This window comes from Convolutriloba macropyga, chromosome 5, assembly GCF_964194025.1.
Source record: "Convolutriloba macropyga chromosome 5, txConMacr16.3, whole genome shotgun sequence".
In the NCBI taxonomy this organism is placed as follows: Eukaryota; Metazoa; Xenacoelomorpha; order Acoela; family Convolutidae; genus Convolutriloba; species Convolutriloba macropyga.
The window spans coordinates 31,944,611-31,969,321 of record NC_134472.1 but is presented as its reverse complement, the minus strand read 5'-3'; the positions used below and the strand labels follow the sequence as shown (position 1 = coordinate 31,969,321).

General features: G+C 33.9%; 2 protein-coding genes across 3 annotated transcripts in view; one reads left to right on the top strand and one right to left on the bottom strand.

Annotated features, from left to right (window-relative positions):
- LOC142339327 (ubiquinone biosynthesis protein COQ4 homolog, mitochondrial-like) overlaps positions 1-24,711 on the bottom strand; it is a 549,842-nt gene that overhangs the window by 125,711 nt on the left and 399,420 nt on the right. The gene's annotated exons all lie outside the window — the stretch shown is intronic.
- On the top strand, positions 8,354-21,884 carry LOC142339953 (uncharacterized). Of its 2 annotated transcripts, none has more exons than XM_075390323.1 (5): positions 8,354-8,462; positions 11,945-12,038; positions 12,483-12,637; positions 19,169-19,296; positions 21,189-21,884. In XM_075390323.1, the coding sequence occupies exons 1-5, from the start codon at positions 8,420-8,422 to the stop codon at positions 21,516-21,518; spliced, it is 750 nt and encodes a 249-aa protein (XP_075246438.1). In that variant the 5' UTR covers positions 8,354-8,419; the 3' UTR covers positions 21,519-21,884. The 2 variants fall into 2 exon arrangements, with proteins under 2 accessions (XP_075246438.1, XP_075246436.1); XM_075390321.1 differs by lacking the exon at positions 21,189-21,884 and adding an exon at positions 20,284-20,729.

The window sequence follows — 24,711 nt, the reverse complement described above, 5'->3', positions numbered from 1 at the left end:
TCTACACCGCAGTTACATAAACTGATCTGAAATAGATGATAGACAAAATCACTACCATAAACTCGATGCAACTCAATGACATTCATGCAGACTTTGATCTGTAACCTCTGCCGTACCGCAAATACTGAACAAATATTTAAGTTCATAATAGCACCGCGATAACTTATGTTCACACTTGTAAAAGTGAACCTTTTTCTGAAATACCAGTTGCACTCATTCTCTTCTACCATTCTCCTCTCTTTCGCTACGCGAATAGTAGACCTAGTCAAAATAAACTTAGGTTGGGTCGCTCCGCTAATCATTAAAAAAAGCGTTTAGAAAAGGAACAAATTTCCCTCTTCAATGTGAACTTTTAACAGTAAAACTTGCTTTAAGAATATTTTAACCGAGTTTTTGCTCGATCAGCATAAGAAAGTACCCGCTAATAGACAAATAGGAGCCTTCAAATCCTATTTTTACCTATGAGAACGAACAGCCACAATTTTAAAATTATTACATTAATAACAAAGCTGATACTGTGATTAATTTATTTAACGTTTGAAAGCATGTGGATATCTAACCTTAGGGTTATAATCAGAATAATTTACATGTTTACTAAAAAAAAGAAATCTTAGCAAGTGTAATTCCCATCGCGAATACTCAGTCAAGAAGCTATTATTATGACAACAGGTCAATTAGATAACTTTTAAGAGCGTTCAATTATGTTTGATGACTCGAGTTTTCAACGGAGAAGGTCAAATGTTTAAAACACTTAGCTCTGAACTACGGTTGCGTAATAAATGCGTTGTTACACTAATTGAAATGTCAGCTGTTGAGAACTAATGCTAGATCGATCGTTAAAACACTCAAGTGCACATTTTAAAATGACGAAAGTCTGCAGAAGATGACTTCAGTTGACATTCGTCATTTTAAAACGAGCGCGTTTCATGTTTTAAGCATGGTTACTCTGCAGAAGTCACTTCCAAATTCTGACTGAAAATTTTATCCGCTTCGCGGTTTTCGATAAACACCAGAAATTCTCATTGATTTCAAGCAGAGACACGTAACCATTTAAAAACAATTACGATCTTTTTGGTGTTACCGGGGGCAGGTAAAGTGAACTTTATGTGGTCTAAGTGTTAACTGAACCTGCCAAATGAGATTTTTTTTACAATCCAGTGTATTTGCATTAAATTGGTTCGCTCTCCTTTCTTAAATATCTGATCGAACTTTTTTCGATTTTTTTCACGTCAAAAAGAAATCATATCAGAATGATAATTCTAATCACGCTGGAGAAGCATAGGGGGCGAACAATGAGAAGGCTCGAAAAGTGGAGTAAACTCTGCTTAAAGTGGAGTCATTTCTCCCCTCGGGTGCTATATTTTCCATGCAAATATGTTCCAATTGCGCCTATTTGCAATTGTTTGATCTCATTAAAGGTCAACTAATTCGTTTTTTGAATATGCACTATTTGATGCCATGAAATAATAATGAATATTTATGTTTAGCTCTTTTAGTACTATTTCTATTGCCTTATCACTTAGTTTCAAAAATGTCAGGTTGCATTGGTTGCTAATTAAATTATAAATCAATCTAATGAATAAATCGAGTTCATGACTAGTGGTTTTCATGATGTTGACACCATTTATTCTCCAAAAATCCTATTTATTTTTTGAGTTTTGCTAACAGTTGTCGTACTGTTATGTTTAATTTCACCAAGGTCAAGCCTCATGGATTGCTAAGTATGCTTACGTTAATCGATAAAATTGTTCGAGTTCATAGTCTTTGCTATCAACTAGGTGATTTTCACACAATTTTAGTTAATTTTGAGTTTTGCTACCATTATTGACAGAACTCATTGGCTGCTAATGGTGATTAAATTGCCGGAAATAATTTTTTCAGTCACTAGTTGTTTCTTCCCGCAACTTTTAAACTATTTGTTTTCAAAAATAATTGTCAGTTACTTATGTTTAGGTTATATTTTAGTTGACTGGTCATTTAGCTTTAATTGTGACAAATTTCATTCGCTGCTTGTAAGAAAAAAAAGATAATTTGTCTGAATAGGTGAATAAATTTAGCTGGGTTCCTTGCAGCAGTTTTTATGTTTCTTCTTTTTCAAAATATAAAAAGAAATTTTTGAGTGATACACGTTATTGTTGCTTTCTTGTGGTCTGATCTTTTCCTCAAAAGCACAATTCCTATTAGCTTTCTAGAAAAGATTAACATTAATTATTGCCCCAAAGTTCAGCTTACATTTAACTGAGATAACTTCTCTAAATGCTCAAGTGAATTTCTGAATTTTGCTTTTATTTGTAGCTCTATTGTCAGTTTTTCAACCATTAGCACTGCTGAAAGATATTTTATAACTTCTAACGGTTTTTTGCTGGTTTTATGGACGTTAGCATATGAGCTGCTTTAACTCTGGAGCTACCAACTCCTAAAGATGTTCTCAATTATGCCATCTTTTAAGATTTCACTCTATTTAGCTTTGTCTGTCATTGATTCCTACAAATTTATTGTATTGTGTACTTATTCCAAGGATCTAAGGATGGGTAGATTCATTGCCTCCACAAAGTGTTTTTTATTGCTAATGATTTTCAAACCACTAAGTCCTGGAAAAGGAAATTTTCAAATTGTCTTTAGATTTTTTGCTCAATTTTACGCATTTAGGGTCTTGGACGTTGTTGTCTGTCTCAGTTTCATGTTGTTGTTAAAGTGTCAATTGTGAGGTCATTATTTATCCAATTCGCTGGATTGTATTTCAGGATTTGTCTTGCTATGTTTTTTAGTTCACTCGAAAAGCTCAAGCAAAGAATAAAACATTGCATGACACTGTTGCATGAGAAGCGAAGAGACTTATGAGCCAATCATTGTGAACAAACACTTTTTAATTAGAATTACATGTTTTGGCTCTCGCACAGTTATTTCGATTGTTTGTTATATTTTTAATGTTCACTTGACGCATCCCAATACCTGGTAGCGATTTGTCACGATGATAAGTTTTATTTTTAGACGTATGGAGCTTAAGGATGATATGATCAACTTCTTACTGTCTTTTGAGGTACATTACAATGAGGGTAGACAATATTTCGAACGAAGAAATTTTAGCTCTTGGAGTTTTAATAACAGGCTCACAAGCATACTACCCATGAAGCCAAAAGAATGGTTTATTGATGATCTTGAACCGAAAACTAATCGATTTGAGACCAACGATATTACGTTTTCAGATCTCAAGATCTATAAAAAAGATCTGTCACGACATGCCCGTGTTCTTTGCTGGCTGATATTGGTAACATTAAAATTGAAAATTCTTGTCAAATCCAAAACCGCTTGCAGAAAAAGATGCATAAAAGAAATATTGGTTAGCCAGCGTTTCAGGAATTAATTTTGAAATCAGTTCTTCTGCTCTGTGATGTTAAATTGAAAAAAGGGTACTCAATGGATCCGTTCTCCGCTTGCCTTTGCACAAAAAGAGGCAGATTTGAAAAACAAATACAACAGATACCTGAAAAACACAAAATGCTTTTCCATCACCTCTGATTTAGAGAGGAATTATAAAAGTTAAAGTACTTAGGATCAATCAGTTTGTAAGAAGGGTTTAAAATGCCAACTTTTCTCGGTCTTTGACTAAATTTGTTTTAAAAACACTTTGTTTCTGCTGCCTTCTTTTTGTTTAAAAAAACTTCATCCAACAGTTCTTGTTACTTCCAATTTCATTGTCTTAGCATTGTAAAAAGCATGTTAGCAAATGATTGAGTTTGGTGTGATTAAAAGTTTGGCGTACTTACAGAATAGTTAGTACTTACAAAAGTTATATATTTCAAAGAAATAATGCACGTTTCCAATCATTAAGTATGAAGAAAAATTACACTTACAATAATTACAATTGGGAACAAATCAATTTTTTTATATAATTGTTGCTTTAAGGAAGATACGAAACTTTGAACTCACGTCATGAAACTTTACCAAACCTGTAATTTATATAGTTTACAACTAACTGTTTAAGGAAAAAGTCTCTTAGATTTCTGTTAAATGTAGCATTATTACATGGGCGGAATAAAAGATTTTCAGGTAACTTGTTCAAAACTTCAATACCTCTTCGGACTACGCTTTTATTGTAGTGTTTGCTCCTACCAACTGTTTAATGAAAAAACTTTTAAGTTCTATGATATTTATAGCAGTCAAAAGTAGGTAACGACAGATCATTTGGACTTTTGACTGCTGGTTTTCGATTAGTAATTACGAAAAACATGTAGCAATTTAATCTGTACTTAAGCAGGAGGCGAACAGGTAGTATTTTCTCCTGGAGCTTAATATCTGTAGATGATTCGAATTTCGAACGACGATAACACGCTTTTACTGCCCAGCTTAAATGTTTTCCTTAGTTAACGATTGAATTGTTACTAACTGTACTCAATATGACGGCTGGATATTGAATATGGCTAATTACTAAAGAATTCATCATAACAGGAAGTAGCATTTTTGGTTGGCAATATCTCATGTTGTATAAATATTTAATACGATGGGCCGTTTTCAAGAGCACATTCTAAACCTCTGTTTTGTAGTTGAGTTCATTATCTATAGCCAAAGCCAGATAATTCATTTGATTTTCCTCTTCAATTTTTTGTTCTCTTTTTTTGTGATTGTGGTTGGTACTTTTTGCCAAACACTAAGAATTCAGTTTTATTCTCACTCACTTTTAGTGCTACTGTTGCAAAATAGTACAGAATATATTCTTTTGATGTTCAAGTGACTTTTTACAAATATCAAGCTTGCAATGTGATGTCAAAAGAACAGTATCTTCAGCGAATTGGATGAATTCACACGTTTTTAGTTCTATATAGTTCACAAAAAGATTCAATAAAAGCGGTCCTAGAATTGTACTCTCGGGTACTCCATGATGTAAATGAGTCCAGTCCAAAATTTCATCATGCACAATTACTCTTTGCAACCTACCGCTTAAGAAACTTGATAAAATTTTTACTGATGACTTCCTTGAATCCAAGACAATTCAATTTTTTTAATAGTATCGTATGATTTATTGAGTCGAAAGCTTTATTGAGTCGAAGGAGACGAAGAAAGGCACATGTATTAAACTTGTTCTTATTCAATCCTTTCTGACGCGCTCAGTGAAGTAAACTAATGCGTCTATATTAAAATAAATTCCCCTGAAACCTAAATTTTCTGCTGGTTAAAAATTTCATTTGAATGAAAAATGTCCTCCATCTGCGCTTTGTATAGTTTCTCTTCGTATAATTTCGCTTTGTAAAATATTTTGAGAGAGCAGGTGTAACAGAAGTTGGTCTAAATTTGATTGGATTATCTGTCTCACCTTTTTTTGTACAGGGGAATCACATTGGCTAATTTTAAATCTGAGGGAAAATTTTCCTCTTTAAGGTAATCATTGAATAGTTCTGTGAGTGGTCTTACTAAAACAGCCTAAGCATCACTGAAAGCCCATGCTGGCAATGCTGTCGGCCCTAAAGGCTTAGATGGGTTCAGCATACGAAGCGAAATGAAAAGTCATTACTTTTTTCAAATTGATCCAAACATTGCCTTAAGGGAACAGGATGTTGAAGAACGTCGACTATTTTGCTAAATTTTCAACTCGAGATTTGCTTTTTTGCTCTGTTAAAATTTCATCAAATAGCTTTCAATGGATGTGGCTGTTTTACTGCAACTTCTTAATTCATTTATTTATTTTACTTAAGCATTCGGATTTGGATATTAGAATGGACTGTTTTTGAAAGGAGCAGAAATCATTATAAAAGTTTGAAGTGACGATTTCTTTGTTATTCCTAAAGTTGTTGAAATCACAACCAGTTAAGAGCTTGTCACGTTTGATTTTTTTCTTCTCTCGTTCTCGTGGAGACCAATTATTAAGAATAAAGAGGTTTCTCGTTACGCACAAAAATTTTTCTTATTGGAGCATGCACTTGTATAGATTTTGAGAGGATTTTTTCAAAACTCAAAAGTGTTTTCAGTGCTTCCTGGTACGAGTAAATTTCAAGCTAGTTTGAACATTCTGTCCATTTCGGAAATTCAAATTTATTATAGTTCCTTTTGTCAAAAATATGTTTGATCAACGCTCTCTTTTTCTGTACCAATTACAGTTTTCAAAATATTTAATTGAGCTAAATGATCACTGTTGATCAATAACTCGAAAGCAGCAACTAATAATGTCTTCAGAGATTTATCGGTTATTAGAAAATCTACGTGCTTTCTGTTGTAGGTCGGGAATCTTGTGGGGTTTTCGACATCTATTGGAATCAAATCGTAAGGTCCTAAAATGGTTTCCAATTTTTGTTTTTCATTTTTGCAGAAATATTTCAAATTATAGCCACCCAACTGAATTATTGACTTGTTTTCAGTAATGGCTTTATTATTGTTTAGAGCCAAATAGTCCAAAAATTCATCAACTGTTCTTTTTTGGGGACAGTACGCAATGTTAACCAACGCTTTCTGATTCATATTGTTTGTCACGGCTTTCGAATTTTAAGTTGGAAGTGGTTTCAAACTCTTCTTTTAAATTTTAAGTCTGAAGCTTTTACGAAATTGCTTTCAAATTTTAAATCTGATGTGGTTTCGGGCGCAATATAAGAAACCACGTTTTTTGTTTTGTTGGATTGCATTTTTTCTGCTTATACACTATGGTACAGAAAGAGTACGTAGAGAATTATTTGTGCTCTTTAAGCGTTACTTTTGCTCAAAAGATTTTATTGGCGCTAAGGGGTAAAGAAAGACGTGGAATATTGAAGCTTTACACGAGAAGTACTTCTCAATTTCTCTTTTCACTCAGAAAAGGTGCTTTTAAGCTGCTTTTTTCTTTTTGCTATTCGCCACGCTGTTGCGTTCCAATAATTTAATGGACAAAAACAAAACCAACGCATTTAAACTTAAGATCTAGTGCAAAGCCAGCTTAAAAATATTATCAAAAAATTAACAGGCTGAAGGAATCAGCAGCGAAGGAAATTGACAAGTTCTCCGATGCATTGAAACGAGATTTCTTGACCAAAAAATGTTTTCAGACAAGCAATCACTGATTGTTTTGGGCTCAAATAAAGTCAGATAGGATAAAATTGTTTATTAGATGTTCGAAAAAGCCAAGAATCTACTTCATCTTCAAGTTTTTCAAAAATACGGAATAAATGCATTTCAAGGCCCTAATCTTCAGCAAGATAATGCTACTGGATATAAATAAAAAATTTACTGAAATTTCTTCAAACACAAGGACCTAGAATGCTATTAGCGTGGCAGCCAATTAGTCCCGGTATGAACCTAAATGAAAATTTATGGGCAAATACAAAGCAACAATTACGTTTTTGGGCAAATTTGGACAAAACCCAAAAATATGACAATTTGAGTGCAAACTTTACAAACCGTCCACTATATGTTAAAAAAACTAAAAGCGTATTGATCCGTTAGAAAAGAACTGATTTGAACCGGAAATGCATTGTATGATGTTTGTGGCTATTCTTGAAAATTCTTTAGATGTACGTAGCTTTTTGGTACAATAGTGTACCTCTCTGACTAGTCGAAATTACTATAGTACCAGTGTGGATGGGTCCACCCCGGGAAATCCCTCACCTAACGTTAGATAGGAAATAATCCCCCAAGGACAAACATCAATTTTAAATTATAACATTTATTTCTGTCGGGGTTTATTTCTCATCAAAAATTGACCGGGGCTTCGTTCCGTGGGGATTTTTTTTCCCGAAACAGATGTAGCCGTTACTTCTAAATTCACAGAGGGTTAACATTTTACACATTTCTTGATGACAACCGCTGCAAGGAAACAATGAATCTTGGCTAAAGTGTCAGCTCAATTATTATAAATATCAGTCAAAAATGATTTAAGTAAATATTAAACTTCGAGTTAAGGTGAGTCAATTTTGTAATTCACTTTTTGCCAGTCTTAAAGGCCTCAGATTGATAATCCACAGTTCCTTTTTCCACCCAGATAATCTTCCTATTTTGGCCAAATTACAATTTATGAACCTGATATATTTTAGGCACTTGTTATTTTTTCAGTTGTATCCTGTATACCTTTCATCGAAAAAATAATGACAAACTGAAGAACAAGTGTTTGTATAATGATATTGAATATATTTATACTATTTTACTACTGTCAAGCAGATTTGCACTCGCATTTTTTAGCTGCTTCTTGGATATTTAACTTCAAAAATGACGCATAAAATTTATTGGCTATAGTTTAGGAGCAAACTCCTTGTTTCTCAATTTATGATAAGGCTGAAAAAATGTTTATGTTAAACCGTCATGCCTTGAGCATACTTTTTATGATTTATATTGTAATTGTTGAGCAAATCACTCAAGGCAGCCAATACAACCAGCTCAGAATATTTATAAAGAATAAATAGCAAAATGTTAGATTGAGTTCACATCAAACTTTTAGTGATACTTTGACATTTGATCTTTCGCTATGCTTATTTTATTCTTATTTATCATCGGTAACTGTTTTGCAGGTACGTGATAATCTCAAAGAGTTCACCTTTTTGCGGAGTTTTTGAAGTGTTAGTTTTGAATTTCAGACACAGTTTAAGAACTGCAGAACAAAAGTATACCTGGATCGAGGTGGAAGCGGGTGAAAGCAGATAATTTTTAAGAAGACCGCTGAGTGCATGGAATTATGTTAGAAATGAGCTTTAATGGGTTCAAAGTATAGTTCTTGGTGCTAACAATGTCCCGTATGGAGGGTCACCGTCACACAAAAAATATGCAAGATAAGCGGTCAATGCGTAAAACTTTGTAAGATAAGAGGTGAATGCGGTGACATTACATAAATCAGGCGGTGAATGGGGTGAAAAAATTTATTGCCTGGTAACTGTGAAATTATATAAATTCACCGCTTAAAAAAGTGCCCAAATTATTCGAGATAAGTGGTGGATGGAGTGAAATTACATGAAGTCACCACTTAACTTAGTGGTGCAATTACATAAAATCACCGCTTAAAAAAGGTTAGTCACCGCTTAAACTCACTGCTTATCCAAGCTTAAGATAAGGGGCGCAACGGGGAGCAAGGGGGAAATTGTTCACTTTTACCCCCAGAAAATTACCGCCCAAAAAGATGTAAGATTGGAGGGGTAATTTTAGGGGGTAAAACGATGTAAGGTTAGGGGGTTAAGCAGGTGAGGTGGGAATTGCCAGATTTTACCCCCGAAAAAGATGTAAAATTAGGCTCACTACATATATAAAAACCGCACTTTTTGAAAAAAATGTAACTTCAGTTTTCAATACATTTATTATAAAAAGTCAAATTTTTTTCCTTCCTCTTCCAATTTTTTCACCTCTCCAGCCTATTCTTTTAAAAAATTGACACTTCGGAAAAAGTGAAACTCAGCCCATTTGGCACTTTTCCTAAATTTTTTGCTACTCTTACAAAATTGCACATTTCCATCACACTCCTTAAATAAATAAAAAAAAATTGCTAGGCATCCGAAGGCACAGGTTCCAGATTGAGTTGGGGAGCTGAAAGTTACGTAAGCAATGTGATGAAAAAGTGAAATAGAATTCAGGCGCGTATTGCAAAAAAGCAAGAAATGCGTTGATGGATGCTGAAAAAAGTTCAATGGATAAATAGTAAACACAATTATCCACCTAATGTGTTGACAGGTGATGGAACTATGTAGCAAATTTGTTACAAAAAAGTTATTAAGCAGATAATTAAGCAAGATTTATCCGCAGAAATTTTTTACACGACTGTAATTTAATCACCGCTAAAATGCTGTGCCTGGGTAGCCCAAAAAATTGTTTTCGGCAACTGTTTTTTGTTTTTCGAACTTTCGCTTTACGATGTTCAAAGTTCTGCGTTTCGATACAAGAACGGTAGACCAGTTGAATTGGTCAATAGATGCATAAAAATCAGCAGTCTATTCCGCTCAATTTTCAAACGCTATTCTATTGTTTGTGTTCATTCAAACACAAACAACTATTGAATAGTTGCGCGCACAGACAAAACAGTCCCTGATAAACTAGTCCCCAAGAAAGCAGACAAAAATTGCAGACAAAATAGTCCCAAAAAATATAGAGTTAAGTTCTGCACGCCAATTAACAAAGAAACTCTTCAAGTTATTCGTATGATTTTATGTCGAGCAAACATTAAGCTGATTACAAAATAGCTTTTGCCAAATTTATGTACTTTGAACCTAGGTTTTGAGTTAAACTTAATTCACATCAATTAAAATCAAGCATTCAGAAGCTTAACTCATCCATCATGGTTGCTAATTCTTTCTAAATTACATTTACAATTGTTTCGATATTTTTTCTGGGCTATATTGTCTGTGACGACTATTTTGTCTGCTTTTATTGGACTATTTTGTCTGGGACTGTGTTGTCTGGGGATATTTTGCAAATTTGGAATGTTTTGACTGGAATACTTTGCCTGGGACTTTTTTGTTCGGACACGGAATAGTTTTTAATGGACAATTTTACAGAGCAATTTTGCGTGCATTGATTTAATTAGTGGACATTTTCCTCAGAGTTAATCTTGAAAATTGAAAATCAAACACGTTCAACATCATTGGGCTGAACTTTTTTGGAAATGGAGGGATGAAAGCACAATGTTCCTCTTTCCAAGATCTTTAAAGACTATCCTCGCAGACGCATTTAACCTGTCTTCGTAACGCTTTTAACTCTTAATTAAAATTTGGTCGAGAATGATACCAAAACAAAATCTAAGAGTCTGAATTGTGGCTACGTTATTGCACGAAATTGAAAAGTAATTTAACTAAGTTATGAAGAGAGTATGGTTTTTTTGCTGGTTAAGATTTGGGAAAATTTTTGAATGCAACAAATGGCAACTATATATTTGCAAGTTGTGTGCCAAATTGTTCAACATTTTTGCTTTCTTGCTAAGCAATGGCATTAAAAGTGCTAAGGTGGTTTTTATATTTAAAAATTGCATTTATAAGAATAAAATAGCCACTAAATACAAAAAATGTCTTGTTTTTTAGCTGGTTAAAAAAACTTATTGTCCGTAATTTTCCAATAATACTTTGCAATAACCCAACTACCCGACAACTGAGCTATCCAAAAATAGATCAAAATTGACAGATCTTGAACAATAAAATCCGGTTTTTTCAAAATGAGCTCACTAGGCTAATCTTTGAAGCTCTCTGTCAATCATTTCAATCGGCCAATCGTCAATATAGGTTACTAAATTGAAACCATTAGTTTCTCTCATTTTTAACTGGATAGCAATTTTTGCTTTAAACTTTGAGCTTCCGATATTAATTTCAAACATTTAAAGAAATATTCCGGCGTATCAATAACTTTAAGTTAATTTCAACAAAATTTCTAAAGCCAGTTACAGTGGTCTTTAGTATAAAAAGAAACATCAATAAACTGAAACAATACATTATTCATCAAATGTCGAGCAAGCTTTTGAGTTGTTATAATTCGTTCACCATATTAAATCTAGAAAATATTAAAAATTTTTAAAACCACTATTTTTTTGCGAAACATCTGAGCTCTCACGAACAGTATTTACTTTTATACATAGGTTTCTATTTTAAATTTTGTAACGTCGAAAAATAATAATCTCAACGTCATGCAATTGATTTAAAAAAGTTTATAAGTTGGTCTGCATCAAGCTCTTATTTGGAAACTTCAACAATATTCAAGAATAGAAAAGTTACTGTGCATTTAAATTCCACTTTTTCAAGATAATTTACTTGATAACTTTTTAATTTACAAAAATGTTAGCAAATCTTTAAGATTATACTACCAAATAGATGTATTTAACAGTGATCTCGGCGATCGCCTCAAAACACATGTACATATTATGTATCCTGAGCTTTTGCCTTAGAGTAAATTCAGCTCTTGAACTGGCTACCAATGCTTGACATATAGTTTAATTCATGAGGTCGAAATAAATTCATAAGCAAAATAAATTACCGCGATTTTTGAAACCGATGATAGTTTTCAAAAGAAATTTGGATTGTTTTAGTGACGCGTCCAGCGTCAGTCCTGTTAGGAGAATTCATGCAGTTTCAACTTCCTGATATTGACGACCCGTTGGGAAGAATCTGTTCTCGCCAAAGGTAAGCAATTCAATTCAAAATCATTTGCAAACCAAACTTGAAATCCTCTATTTTAAAAATATAAAAAGCTGCTTGTTCTAGCAGTCACCACTATCATTTAAATGTATCACCACTTTATCATCACGTCAAACTTTGTCTTTTTAAAAGAAGAAAGGATCCCGGCCGAGATCTCGATTAACGAAAATAACATGCGCAACCCAAAATGTAAAGATAAATTTAAAAAATGTACAAATGAAAAGACCCAGGTGCTCAACTTAATTAAGTGGGCTATTATGACTTTTTTTTACTTTGCGGATATCATTGGCTTAAGCTCGACTCAAAATGCTCATCCCAGACAGTGTATTGACTGAAACTGCTCTTTGTGTACATTGAATTGTTCAAACTGTTGTATTGTTCGAAAATTTCTTCAGATATGACTTTATGCTGATCTGATGGTGATTCTAGCTGGCGCTATTGTCTACAAGGACTTTCTATCAGTTCCAAGGAGAGCAACAGAAGTGGCCAGTGGACAGATGTGCCTGCATTTCTTCAACTCATCACAAACAACAACTTTTGGCTCAAACACAACTGGTTCTCTCTTGAGCCGGACAGACACCCAGGTGAGTGCCAACATTACCTGAACAACGCCATTAATTTAACTCATCCGTGTACTGAGCCAAAAAATTCTTTTCGAACTTCCATATTCAAATAAAATTTTGCATATCTACATAAACCGGAACAATACCCCACAACTCTTTGTCCCTAATGTTGTTTACGGAAATGCAAACATCCGGCTAATGTTCACCCAATTTCTCCCAAAAGCCAAGCCAGTTGTGGTAGTGGCTAAAATTGTTTAATCTATTTCTGCTCCCGCTCCCAACCGAAGTTTTGAGCCCTCATACACTGTTTTTTCCATAATTACGTCCGATAAAGCAAACGAAAACTGCACTAGAGGTTCATAAACGGCTCTGGGTGCCGAAACTGAATAAAAACTATTTCAGTTCTTCTTTAGTTAAATTTTAATGAGGCTACTAATAACTCAACTTACATTTGAATGTTGGTAGACTTTTACCGCATACAGTTTCAGCTGATCAAAACTCTGAATCAGATCAACTTAGATTTTTAAAAAAAACTGAAAACATGATGATGGAAAAAGTCAAACATTAATAAATTGAGCATTGGACTTTATTTTGAATAAAAATTTTTGATAATATAAAATCAATAGCAGCAAGCAAACATCTTGAATCTAATATCCCAAAACAGGCCAGCTTTATTTAATCCAGAAAAACAGAAAAGAAACAAAAGAGACAAACAATTTTGCGCACTTTTGTTCCTATTTGTGCATAACTTTTATTAAAAGTAAAAAACTTATATCTTAAAACAAACAAAAGAAAAGTACGATTTTCGAAAACCTTCTTTTGCTTCTTTGCTGATCTGTCACAACCACAAAATGGACACATTTTTAAAATTGCACGAATTGCAGGAGCTGTTCATTCCTTTGAACTAAATTTGTGAACGCTAGTCAGTTCAGAAGGCGAAATCAAAAATCCGCAAAAAAACTGCTGGCAAAATTTTTCTGCTAGGAAAAAACCAACGTAGAGTTAACGCTGGGAGAAAGGTATTCTTTATTAAACCTTGGTACTAACATCAACGTCTGACTCCCAAAAGCTGCAAAAGACAAAACATAGCCAACAGATTGCCAGAATAGCTGCGAACGAAAAAAAACTTGCGTGCCGTATAGTAGAGATAAAAACTGAAACAGATACAAGTTGAAAAAGTTATCGACGCCGATCAAATATCTATTCAGCAAAAAAAAATGATGAAGCCTTAAAATTCGTTCCAGAGTCATTTTATTAGAGACCTTTATTACACACAAGAATTCCTTTGACTTCAAATAATTCAAACTAAACTCAAAACTTTAAAGTGTAGAAGTCATTTTTTTGAGTGAGATAAGTCACTTATAATCAAAATCTAATCACAAAATTGACCCAAAATGGTTTGCTAGAGTGAGTGAGAAATGACGTCACGCGCGCAATTACCGTGAGAGGAAGAAGTCATTCAGAAAATTTGACTTTTTCAGCTTTGCTGTGTGAACAAATGTAAAACGAAAACGACGAACGTCAGACGACGAAACAAAAAACGTAGCAGAACAAGTCATGAAAAACAATCCAAAGAGATGAATGAAAATCTTAAAAACATTGTACTTGACCAGCAGATCAAATGAAAAATACCAGCCAAAGATACTAAATTTCAAAAGATGAGACACTAAAATAATCAAACAAACTAAACAAAAATCCATTGCTATAACTCTCCAAGCTTTTACATTGAAGGTCAAATTTAATCAATTTAAATTTTCCCATTAGAACAAGTACAACCCCTGAAAAAAGATTTTTGGTTAAAATAGAAAACTCGAGAAACATAAATAATGCCTTGAAAAAACCAAAAATAACAGTATTTAAAGAAAGCGTCCAAGTTTCGCAATAATAATAAAAATAATAAAAAGCTCACAACCATTTTTTTCTCTGAAATCTTCAAGAAAAAAAATCATTTACCCGTTAAGATCGTTAAACTCTTAAAAACAAATCCAAATTTTTATAAAATGTTGCTCATTTTCTTGATATTAATCGCTCCAGAAACATTTAGTTATCACCATAGGTTATCCAGTAACCCAATTTCAAGCCAAAAACATTTAACGGCGCGTTAAGATTGATAAACATAATACCATTATAGCTTAAGAAAAAATTTATTAAAAAAATTTCAAAATTTATCCGAAATTTTCAGAAATTCTTGATATTAAAACTTTGAAAAACATTCGGTTTACCCTAGCACCGCTGCAGTAACTTACTGTCTCAATCTGAAGGAGACTCGCTGGCCACTGGGGCTAAAAATACTCAAACAACAACGAACATTTTTAAAAACTTGGAGAATTCAAATTGCATATATAAACAGCTAAATTTCTTGATATTGAAATCTTGCAAATCATTCCATTGCCGTAAGCAGCTATGCAAAATCATACTATCAAAACCTAGTGGAGGTTCCCTGGAAACTGGGATATAAAAACTCAAGAACGATTAGAATTTTCAAAAAGCTTGAAAATAGCAAATTTTGTATTAAAAAAACACTCGTGATAATAATTGCTTGAAAACGTGATATTGCCAATAGAAATTATGCAGAAACCTATTATCAAACCCCAGAGGAGGTTCACTAACCCCCGAGGCTAGAAAAACCCAAAAAATCACAATTTTAAATTTGAAAAAAAAATGGCGAAAATTAGTATCATTTTGCATGTTTATGTTTGCAGTACCGAAACAAATAGCTTAAAAAAAGTAATTAAATCTTTCAACAGACCTTCATCAACTTTGATTAACATCAAATCAAAACTGATTAAAAAAAATTGAAAAATGACGTAAAAACGCAAAAACAATTGCAACATTTTGTGCTCAAAAACTCCTAAAAATAACCTTTTAACCTTAAGTTACGGCCAGTATCTTCTACAATAAGAACTTAAGGGATTACTAAACTCAGCAGGGCCTTCTAATGAAATTTTATTGCTGAGCTCTACCTGTTTATCCCGTTTTGAAAGCTCAAAGTCATGAAAAAAGGTGTGAAAACCACTTACAAAAAAAACAGTGCACCAATACAATCCAATTTTGGATTGTAAAAACCAGGAGCTCCGCAATATAGCTCCACTCAGCTCACAGCTTCGCAGCTATAAATATAAAATTCTGCAGTTTAATAAAAAACCTGTTTTGCTAAAAAAAAAAAGTAAGAACTGACTTTGCTCAATCTTGATTTTATTATGAGCAACATTAGGAAAATGATATCACGTTTGCAAATTCTCAATTAATTTGAACATACTCCTGAAAACAGGATGTTTACACAAAATTGGGAGTAGATGAGATATTAGGCGAAAACTCGATCAGGCAACACAAAATTTGCAGCCATTAGACAAAAATTTAACTCCAAGTTTCGCAATAATAATAAAAATAATAAAAAGCTCACAACCATTTTTTTCTCTGAAATCTTCAAGAAAAAAAATCATTTACCCGTTAAGATCGTTAAACTCTTAAAAACAAATCCAAATTTTTATAAAATGTTGCTCATTTTCTTGATATTAATCGCTCCAGAAACATTTAGTTATCACCATAGGTTATCCAGTAACCCAATTTCAAGCCAAAAACATTTAACGGCGCGTTAAGATTGATAAACATAATACCATTATAGCTTAAGAAAAAATTTATTAAAAAAATTTCAAAATTTATCCGAAATTTTCAGAAATTCTTGATATTAAAACTTTGAAAAACATTCGGTTTACCCTAGCACCGCTGCAGTAACTTACTGTCTCAATCTGAAGGAGACTCGCTGGCCACTGGGGCTAAAAATACTCAAACAACAACGAACATTTTTAAAAACTTGGAGAATTCAAATTGCATATATAAACAGCTAAATTTCTTGATATTGAAATCTTGCAAATCATTCCATTGCCGTAAGCAGCTATGCAAAATCATACTATCAAAACCTAGTGGAGGTTACCTGGAAACTGGGATATAAAAACTCAAGAACGATTAGAATTTTCAAAAAGCTTGAAAATAGCAAATTTTGTATTAAAAAAACACTCGTGATAATAATTGCTTGAAAACGTGATATTGCCAACAGAAATTATGCAGAAACCTATTATCAAACCCCAGAGGAGGTTCACTAACCCCCGAGGCTAGAAAAACCCAAAAAATCACAATTTTAAATTTGAAAAAAAAATGGCGAAAATTAGTATCATTTTGCATGTTTATGTTTGCAGTACCGAAACAAATAGCTTAAAAAAAGTAATTAAATCTTTCAACAGACCTTCATCAACTTTGATTAACATCAAATCAAAACTGATTAAAAAAAATTGAAAAATGACGTAAAAACGCAAAAACAATTGCAACATTTTGTGCTCAAAAACTCCTAAAAATAACCTTTTAACCTTAAGTTACGGCCAGTATCTTCTACAATAAGAACTTAAGGGATTACTAAACTCAGCAGGGCCTTCTAATGAAATTTTATTGCTGAGCTCTACCTGTTTATCCCGTTTTGAAAGCTCAAAGTCATGAAAAAAGGTGTGAAAACCACTTACAAAAAAAAACAGTGCACCAATACAATCCAATTTTGGATTGTAAAAACCAGGAGCTCCGCAATATAGCTCCACTCAGCTCACAGCTTCGCAGCTATAAATATAAAATTCTGCAGTTTAATAAAAAACCTGTTTTGCTAAAAAAAAAAGTAAGAACTGACTTTGCTCAATCTTGATTTTATTATGAGCAACATTAGGAAAATGATATCACGTTTGCAAATTCTCAATTAATTTGAACATACTCCTGAAAACAGGATGTTTACACAAAATTGGGAGTAGATGAGATATTAGGCGAAAACTCGATCAGGCAACACAAAATTTGCAGCCATTAGACAAAAATTTAACTCAAGTTTATCCTAAGACAAAAAACTGCAGTTTTTTGGAAAAAAATATTTTGCTTAAAAAACAACAACAAACGTCGTTTAGAACCTTGATTTTATTATTAATGAGCAAAATTAGGACGTTCAAATTAAATTTGCAAATTCTTAAGCAAAGTTTCAAGACGAAACAAAAAAAGACTAAATGACTCAAAGTTTTACTTTTGAATACGTTTTAGATTGTTTGACTTTTAAATACGTTTTACATTCAAATACGTCTTAGCAAGTTGCGTTTTCTAAACTCTTCTCATTGACAAAAAAATCAGGAAGCAACATTGAATAATTATTTTTATGATCATTTCAGAATCATTCCGGGTTGCCGTTTTTTTTAAACTCTGGAATTTGGCAGAAGTGTGGCAATTTAATACCTCAAATTCTACAAAATGTCAAAAACACCCACACAGAAGTTCCGAACATAATTTCGTCTTCCGTCTGTAACCGGCAGTAAGTTAGGTTACATGCGCCAGCTCCTCCACTCAACCATAAGTTCCTGAATTTGAGTTGCAAATGATTTTTCAGAAGATTGAGAAATGATTAAGTGAAGCTCAATTTACAGCTGCTAATGGGAAAACTCGCAGTTCTTAATAAATTTTCTCCCTACGCAATCTTTCACAACACAATCTTATCAATGGATCAATATGAAGTTCAAAATAAATGACAACCTGAGTGGTAATCAAAATACTCCTCGAAAACAATATGTTTCTGTATGATGGGATATTGGACGAAAGCTTGATTACTCAACCCATGTTTTGTTGCCATTATTCCAATTTTTGAACTCCAGTTTTGGGGACATCAGGCGAATACCAATTCAGCTATAAAGTACTCAATTACCCCTGACAACTGTTTCCACATTATAATAGCTTACTAAAACAAAGTCACCTCTTTCAAAAGTTATTGAACATTTGCAGCAATTAGTTTAGGTTAATCCAGCGATTGCGACTACAACTAATTTCCACAACACTTAGCTCTAAACTATTCAGAATAAAGCAGTGAATGTTTGCGGTTCTCCACTCTTTCCCGGTACTTTTCCCCAGAATGTTAACGAGGTTAATATAATTGATCTAATGGCTTGAAAAGCGGTACATTTTACATGCACTTAGTTTCCTCATTTTCATGTGAAGAAAATTGTTAGAGTACTTTATGGCTACAAGAGCATTTGGGGGGTACTTCTTAATTAGTATTGTTTTAATTAGTTTGCTACTAATTTCCCCAATTAGCCAGCCCGCGGCTTATAAAATGCAAAAATAAAGCTCAATTAGAGCTACATTTTCGAGTAATCCTCATTTAAGAAGTCGCGACACGTTTTGTTTAAACTTTTATACATGTTTTCACAACTATTCAGTGAAACGGCTCACGGTTATCGGTTGTATTTCCAGCGAACTATCGACCGAATGCTATGCTTTAAGATAATAGCCGCAAGCTTCCCAGAACTGATAAAGTAAAGTACTAAAGCTGAAAACTATACCTTGAGTTTACTCTGCAAATCTATTTTCTATTAAGGTTTTGAATCACTCAGAGAAAATATCAACAGACCAACGCAAAGATTTGTCGATTAATTTAGCTATCTTATGGCGGCATACAATAGAGCTAATACTGCTGGATATCACCCAATCGGTTGCGCAAGGTTCCAGGCTTTCACTAAATAAGTGCACATTATGCTTCAGGCGCATGTTGCGGCTCTCAAGCAGCTTGGTATCAATCAATGGGACAGTCGAAGGGACTTTCTCCTGAAGAATACCTCAATCGACTCACAGATTACTCATTGAAGGACAAAAACCTGGTCTATATTAGGGTGGGTAATACATTCTCGGAACGCGCAAAGCTTGGACTTGCTGTTTCATAAATCCAAAATGTCTTCAGCTTTTTCAAAATTCTAACTAAACATTTTACATCATTTTCCGAATGACCCCAATTAAAAATCGCTGATTTTGCCACAGCTATGAATTACTTCAACTTCTCACCGTTTTCAAATTCGGCGCGATTCGTCGTCGGAGCTTTTCCTCCATAATGAATTACTTACGGTATATGAAATGCACATATACGAACTCAAACAATAAACAATCTACACTCTGAAAATAACCTCAACGATCTGCTTTGTTTTGAAAAACCATCTCGTGTAACGCGATCCGCAATTAAGCAGCTCTTTAAAGAGCATTTCTATAAAACAAAATTCAAAAGGTACTCCTTGTCGTATAGAGCAACCTGACTGTACAACATCCTTAAACATCAAGACATTATTACTGATGACTTAACCAGCGCAATCACAACAAGTTATATCTTCATTCTATCATAAAGTTAAGTATTCCTACATTTTGGATAATCATCAGCTAGTGAATTTTATATTTGAAAAATGCTGTTATTATGGTGGTGTAGGCCCCAGGTGCCTACATCACTTTTATTTGGGTTTTTTTCATGCAAAAAAAGAACGTCTGAAACCTTCTAGAATCTGAGATATTGACGTTTTTGGTCCATGATACCAAACACTAAAAATTTCCCCGAATTTTTGAAGTCATTCATTTATTCATTTATGCCAGGGAAAACGTTTGAGCGTCACAGCGGCTCCGTTGTTTTTCCTCGCCATATTGCCACATTCTCAGTCTAACGTTTTTATTAGTGTATGTGATTTACTTATTTTGGACATGAACTATTCTTCTTAAAGAACTTGTCTGTCAAGTTTCTTTTTTTTCTCACTGACGTTCGTCATTTGAACATATTGTTAGGTACGATACTAAAATTTTAGTGAGCTGACTCGAAGCACTTTTAGCTGCCCTTTATTTAGTCAAGATACGACCACAACCGACACACCAATGTAGTTTTATCTGTCGGATTTGGTAAAGGAAACCTTTCAATTTCGGGGACGCATTCTCCGCAACACAACTACACAATCATCCGCAAAATCAGGACTTCTCTGAGCTTGATGTACCACCCGTTAACCGAATCTCAGTTCGAAGTTCCCTCTGAAAGCCCAGGATCCGTTTTAACGTTCAAAATTTTCAAGACATTCTTCATTTGCCCAGAAAATCCCGAGATCTGTCGTCAGGAACAATTACCCAATAACTTAGGAAGTAGAATATTTGATATTGGCAGGAAAGGATTTGGACAGATTTATTAAGAAATCTTCCGAAATTATATCTACTGGGCCGAAACATACCCAACTACCTCAATCTACTAATATAATCGTATTATTGTTTTAAAATTCCTAGAATTAACTTGTCAAAACGCGAATTCAATTTTCAAAGGCAGACTTTTTTAGAGAATGACGTTTAATGAAAAGGACTTTCAACTCTACAAACGTGTACTCTAAAAAATGACATACTGCTGACTTGTGAACAATACACAGTTAATATTGCATTTGTTTTGAAGTTATAACAGATCTATAATGTGACGTACCAAACTTAAAACGTCCAGAAAACAAATTGTGATCAATGTTTCCCTCAAGATTGTTGAGCCCTACAACACTCGGGTCTTTCCCATTATAGCCCCCCATGAAATTACAGCCCCCCCATTATGGTATAATTACTATGAGTGAGGTGGGAGCTATAGGTTATCTGGCCACTAAGCTGGTGGGGGGGGGGGGGGGGGGGGAGGGAGGGTGGGTGGCTACTTAACTGGGAAAGACCCCAACAAAAAGTTTAGAACTGAGTTGTCTGGCAAGCTGAAGAGCGTTTAATTTTATTTGTTTAGTCGAGATATGACCCAATGCGACAGACGAACGTTATTGTATCGGTAGGATTTGGCAGAGGGAAGCTGTCAATTTTTGGGTCTTCTCGACCTGAACACAACTATTCAATTGTTCGGAAATTCTCAACCTCACTAAGTTTGGTGTACCACCCTTTGACGGAATCGGTATGGAGAATTCCAAACAAAAATCCAGGAGAAGTGCTGACGTTTGAATTTTTCAAATTTAACTTTATTTGCCAGGAACATCCAGAACTGTGCATAGATTTACTTCCCAAAAACTTTTGGAACAGTTCTATGGATTTGGGAAGGAAAGGACTCGGACAAACGAACTAACATTCATTAATTGACTCTCTGTATCTTACATCATTAAAAACTTTTCCTATCAAGGATACTAGGCACTTTGCATGTGAACTTCCAATTTCCGGCATATCAGATTGAAAATTTGATCAATGAGTTGATTATTGTGGGGGTTTTGATCAATGTGGAAAATCCAATTTTCTCACAACGAATTCCATAAATACACTGTCCAATAGTTTCATATTATAAAGGGGTTTCCAATTCAGTTATTTATTGAAAACCTTCATATTTCTTAGTGTTACCCTTTTCTTCTCGAAGTTCTTTTGAACTTTGGTTTCTACCCAAAAACAACAGCAATAAGATTTCCAACACTGTCTACATTGTTTACATTGCATACATTATCTTTGGTTGGATCAAATCCAGATAAAGCATTTCAGTTCAACTGAAGGAAATTAAATTAATCTTAATTGGTAAAGATTTTTCTGATGGAATTATGATGGTGCAAATGACTTGTTGCCATGTATTGTAAAAAAAATGTTTACTTTCTGAAGAAACGAAAAGAAACAAAATCAGTAGAATACGAGAAAAGACACCAAGAGAAGTGCAAATTAAACTTTAAACCTGACAATGGCTAAAAGGTTAGTAGGCGGTAATAGGCACGGACAGGTTGAAAACTAGACATTACCAGTGGTTCCAAATCAATATACATAAAAGGTTAACTTAATTTTGTTGTCAATGTTCCAAAACAGAAGCCCATGAAGGAAAGACTGAAGTCAAAGCACAAATCGTGAATAAATATGCTTCAGCTAAATGCCAAAAACCGCTTCCAGTTGCATAAAATTTTACAGATAGCGAGCCAGACGAAAAATTGCCACTATCAACTTCCTTGGAATTGAAACAAGCCTGCAAAAAAGTTCTTTTAAAAATCTAAAAGAGGTCAACTTGGTGCAAATTTTGCGCGATCAAATGAGCCCTGTTAATTTTAGGAACACTAGAATAGGTGCACCGTCTTCAATTGGATTTTGTCATGTAAATCTCATGGATAATTTTAACCAGGTAAAACCACATACTATAAAACCTATCTTCAAAAAGACCTTTAGAACTTTAGCTCATAACAAACGACATAGCACATGCAACAAAGGGAGAAGTAAAAAAATCTTTTGTAAATAATTCCAGCATGAACGTCAAGAACACATGGTCAAAAACTCCATTGTCAATCCAATCTTCGAATATTCAAGTGAATTTTAACAGAACCGTTAATATGCACAACATTGAAATTGAAAACCTCACAACAAAAAACCTCTCTTCGCAATATCGAATTTGGGGCACATCATCTTTGGAAGCCATGGTAGAGTCGATACGTTTATATAGCCTAACTGCTCTCGGGCTGTTTCCTGGTTACCAAAAAAGCTTAGAAAAAACTCGCATAAATAAAAACTAACTAAGTTTTTCTAAAATATGAAAACTAGGAGCAAAAATATCAGGCAACTCAAATGAATGAAAATTTTGATTCTCACGAACCATGGAAACAATACTAAAGCATGGAACAATACTATTTCTCCTATGACCTATCTACATCTGATAAACGACGAAAAAATCTTGCCGCTCATAGAGCCGGAGAATGCTACTAATCCAATAAAGCCCGTCATCAAGTAGAGCAGCTTAAAATTTTGCAAGAGAGCAATTTCGTTAAGCAGAAATTAGTATTTGAAACTCAAATGTAAGTCAAATTGGCGTTGACTTTAAAAAATTCAAACTTAATGAATTTGAGAGAAATTTCATATTAGATGCGCTTTCTAAGTATATTCACCAATATATTCAAACAACCAACAAATGACGTACGAATAGCTCTCAAACGACTTAGAGGAACTCATTTGGCTGCTTCAGACGAGGGGAGCTAGCAGCGGTTCACCAGGTACTAGGTGGCTTGATTTGATGTCACAAGAGCAAGGCCGCTAGTATGATTTGAAGTGCAGAATATAGCCAGCAGATTGTCGCAACAGCTGCAAAATGGACTTGCCTGCCGTTAAACACAGAAAAAAATAGTTTCAGATATGCACTGAAAAAGTTATCGCCGCCGCCTGAAAAACTTACTAATTTAATTTAAAGGGGGGTCAATCATATAGAGAACATTCTTGGAATCCAACATTTCGACAATGGAAATGTTCGAACCCCGATCTCCGGCATAAAAACGGAATCATTAACTTCGGCTATCAAGGCCTTGTGATCGGTTCTCTTTCAACAATTTTGTTTCAACAGCAGACGTAATTTCTGAATAAGCAAATAGGTCACTGAAAAGGTCAAGCGAAAGAATGTTCTAGAACACAGAAAGAATCTAAAACACAGAAAAATTCTAGTGTTCCACTATCTATATTTCATCATTAAGCTTAATGGATAAGTTCGTTGAAAAACAAAAAAAGCAGAGACAGGCAAAACAACAAATAGTATCAAATAAAATTTGATAGTATAAAAATTAGAACAAAACTTCAGATTCGACAGTTTCCCGGTGTCGGTGTCTTGAAAAAAAAGATTTATCAAATAACGCAAACGTATAGTAACCCGCTTATAAAAGCTTTTATTGACAACTTAGCTCAGAAAAATTAAAATTACACAAAACATTCCAAAATCTTCCAAACCAGTTTTTTAGCGGAAATATACGGTGAAACTAACTTGAAGAAACGAGGCGGCACCTATAACAGACAAAAAAACTTGAAAAATGGCAACAATTTAAAACAAGTAAAAACAAAATGCAAACTTTCTCAAAAAGTCGCAAAGCCCTTAATATTATTATTATTAGTATCTTCAAAACAATTCCGGTAACGTTAAATACTAATCAAGAACCCACCGTCAGGCCGTTAAACGTTCTATTGGCCCCTAGGGATGACAAATTGATCACAATTTTCAAACGAAAAGATCTAAAAAATTGCAAATTTTATTAAAAAGACGATAAATTTAATAAATTTTAAAAACATTTCAATTTTAAAAACATTTCAATGAAAAACATTTCAACAAATTCAAGCCCTACAAAAGTTTATTTTGCCTCGTAATTACGAAAAACTCCTTGAGATCAATCTAACAAAAAGCTCAAAAAATGACAAAGAAAAACGTGACAAATTTCAAATGGCCTCTAAATTTAGGCCTTCACAGCAGCCTCAGCACTCAAAGCACTTGGAAGACTACCAAATGCAGCTTAGGGCCTCCTATGCAATTTAATGTCAACTGGGCGTTA

Bases quoted from the DNA above. Each gene is read 5' to 3' on its own strand.
- LOC142339953 (XM_075390321.1), top strand. From the start codon at position 8,420: ATGCTTATTTTATTCTTATTTATCATCGGTAACTGTTTTGCAG. The intron at 12,039-12,482 runs GTAAGCAATTCA...TGGTGATTCTAG, and splicing joins AGAATCTGTTCTCGCCAAAG to CTGGCGCTATTGTCTACAAG. The intron at 19,297-20,283 runs GTGGGTAATACA...CCCTTTATTTAG, and splicing joins AAAACCTGGTCTATATTAGG to TCAAGATACGACCACAACCG.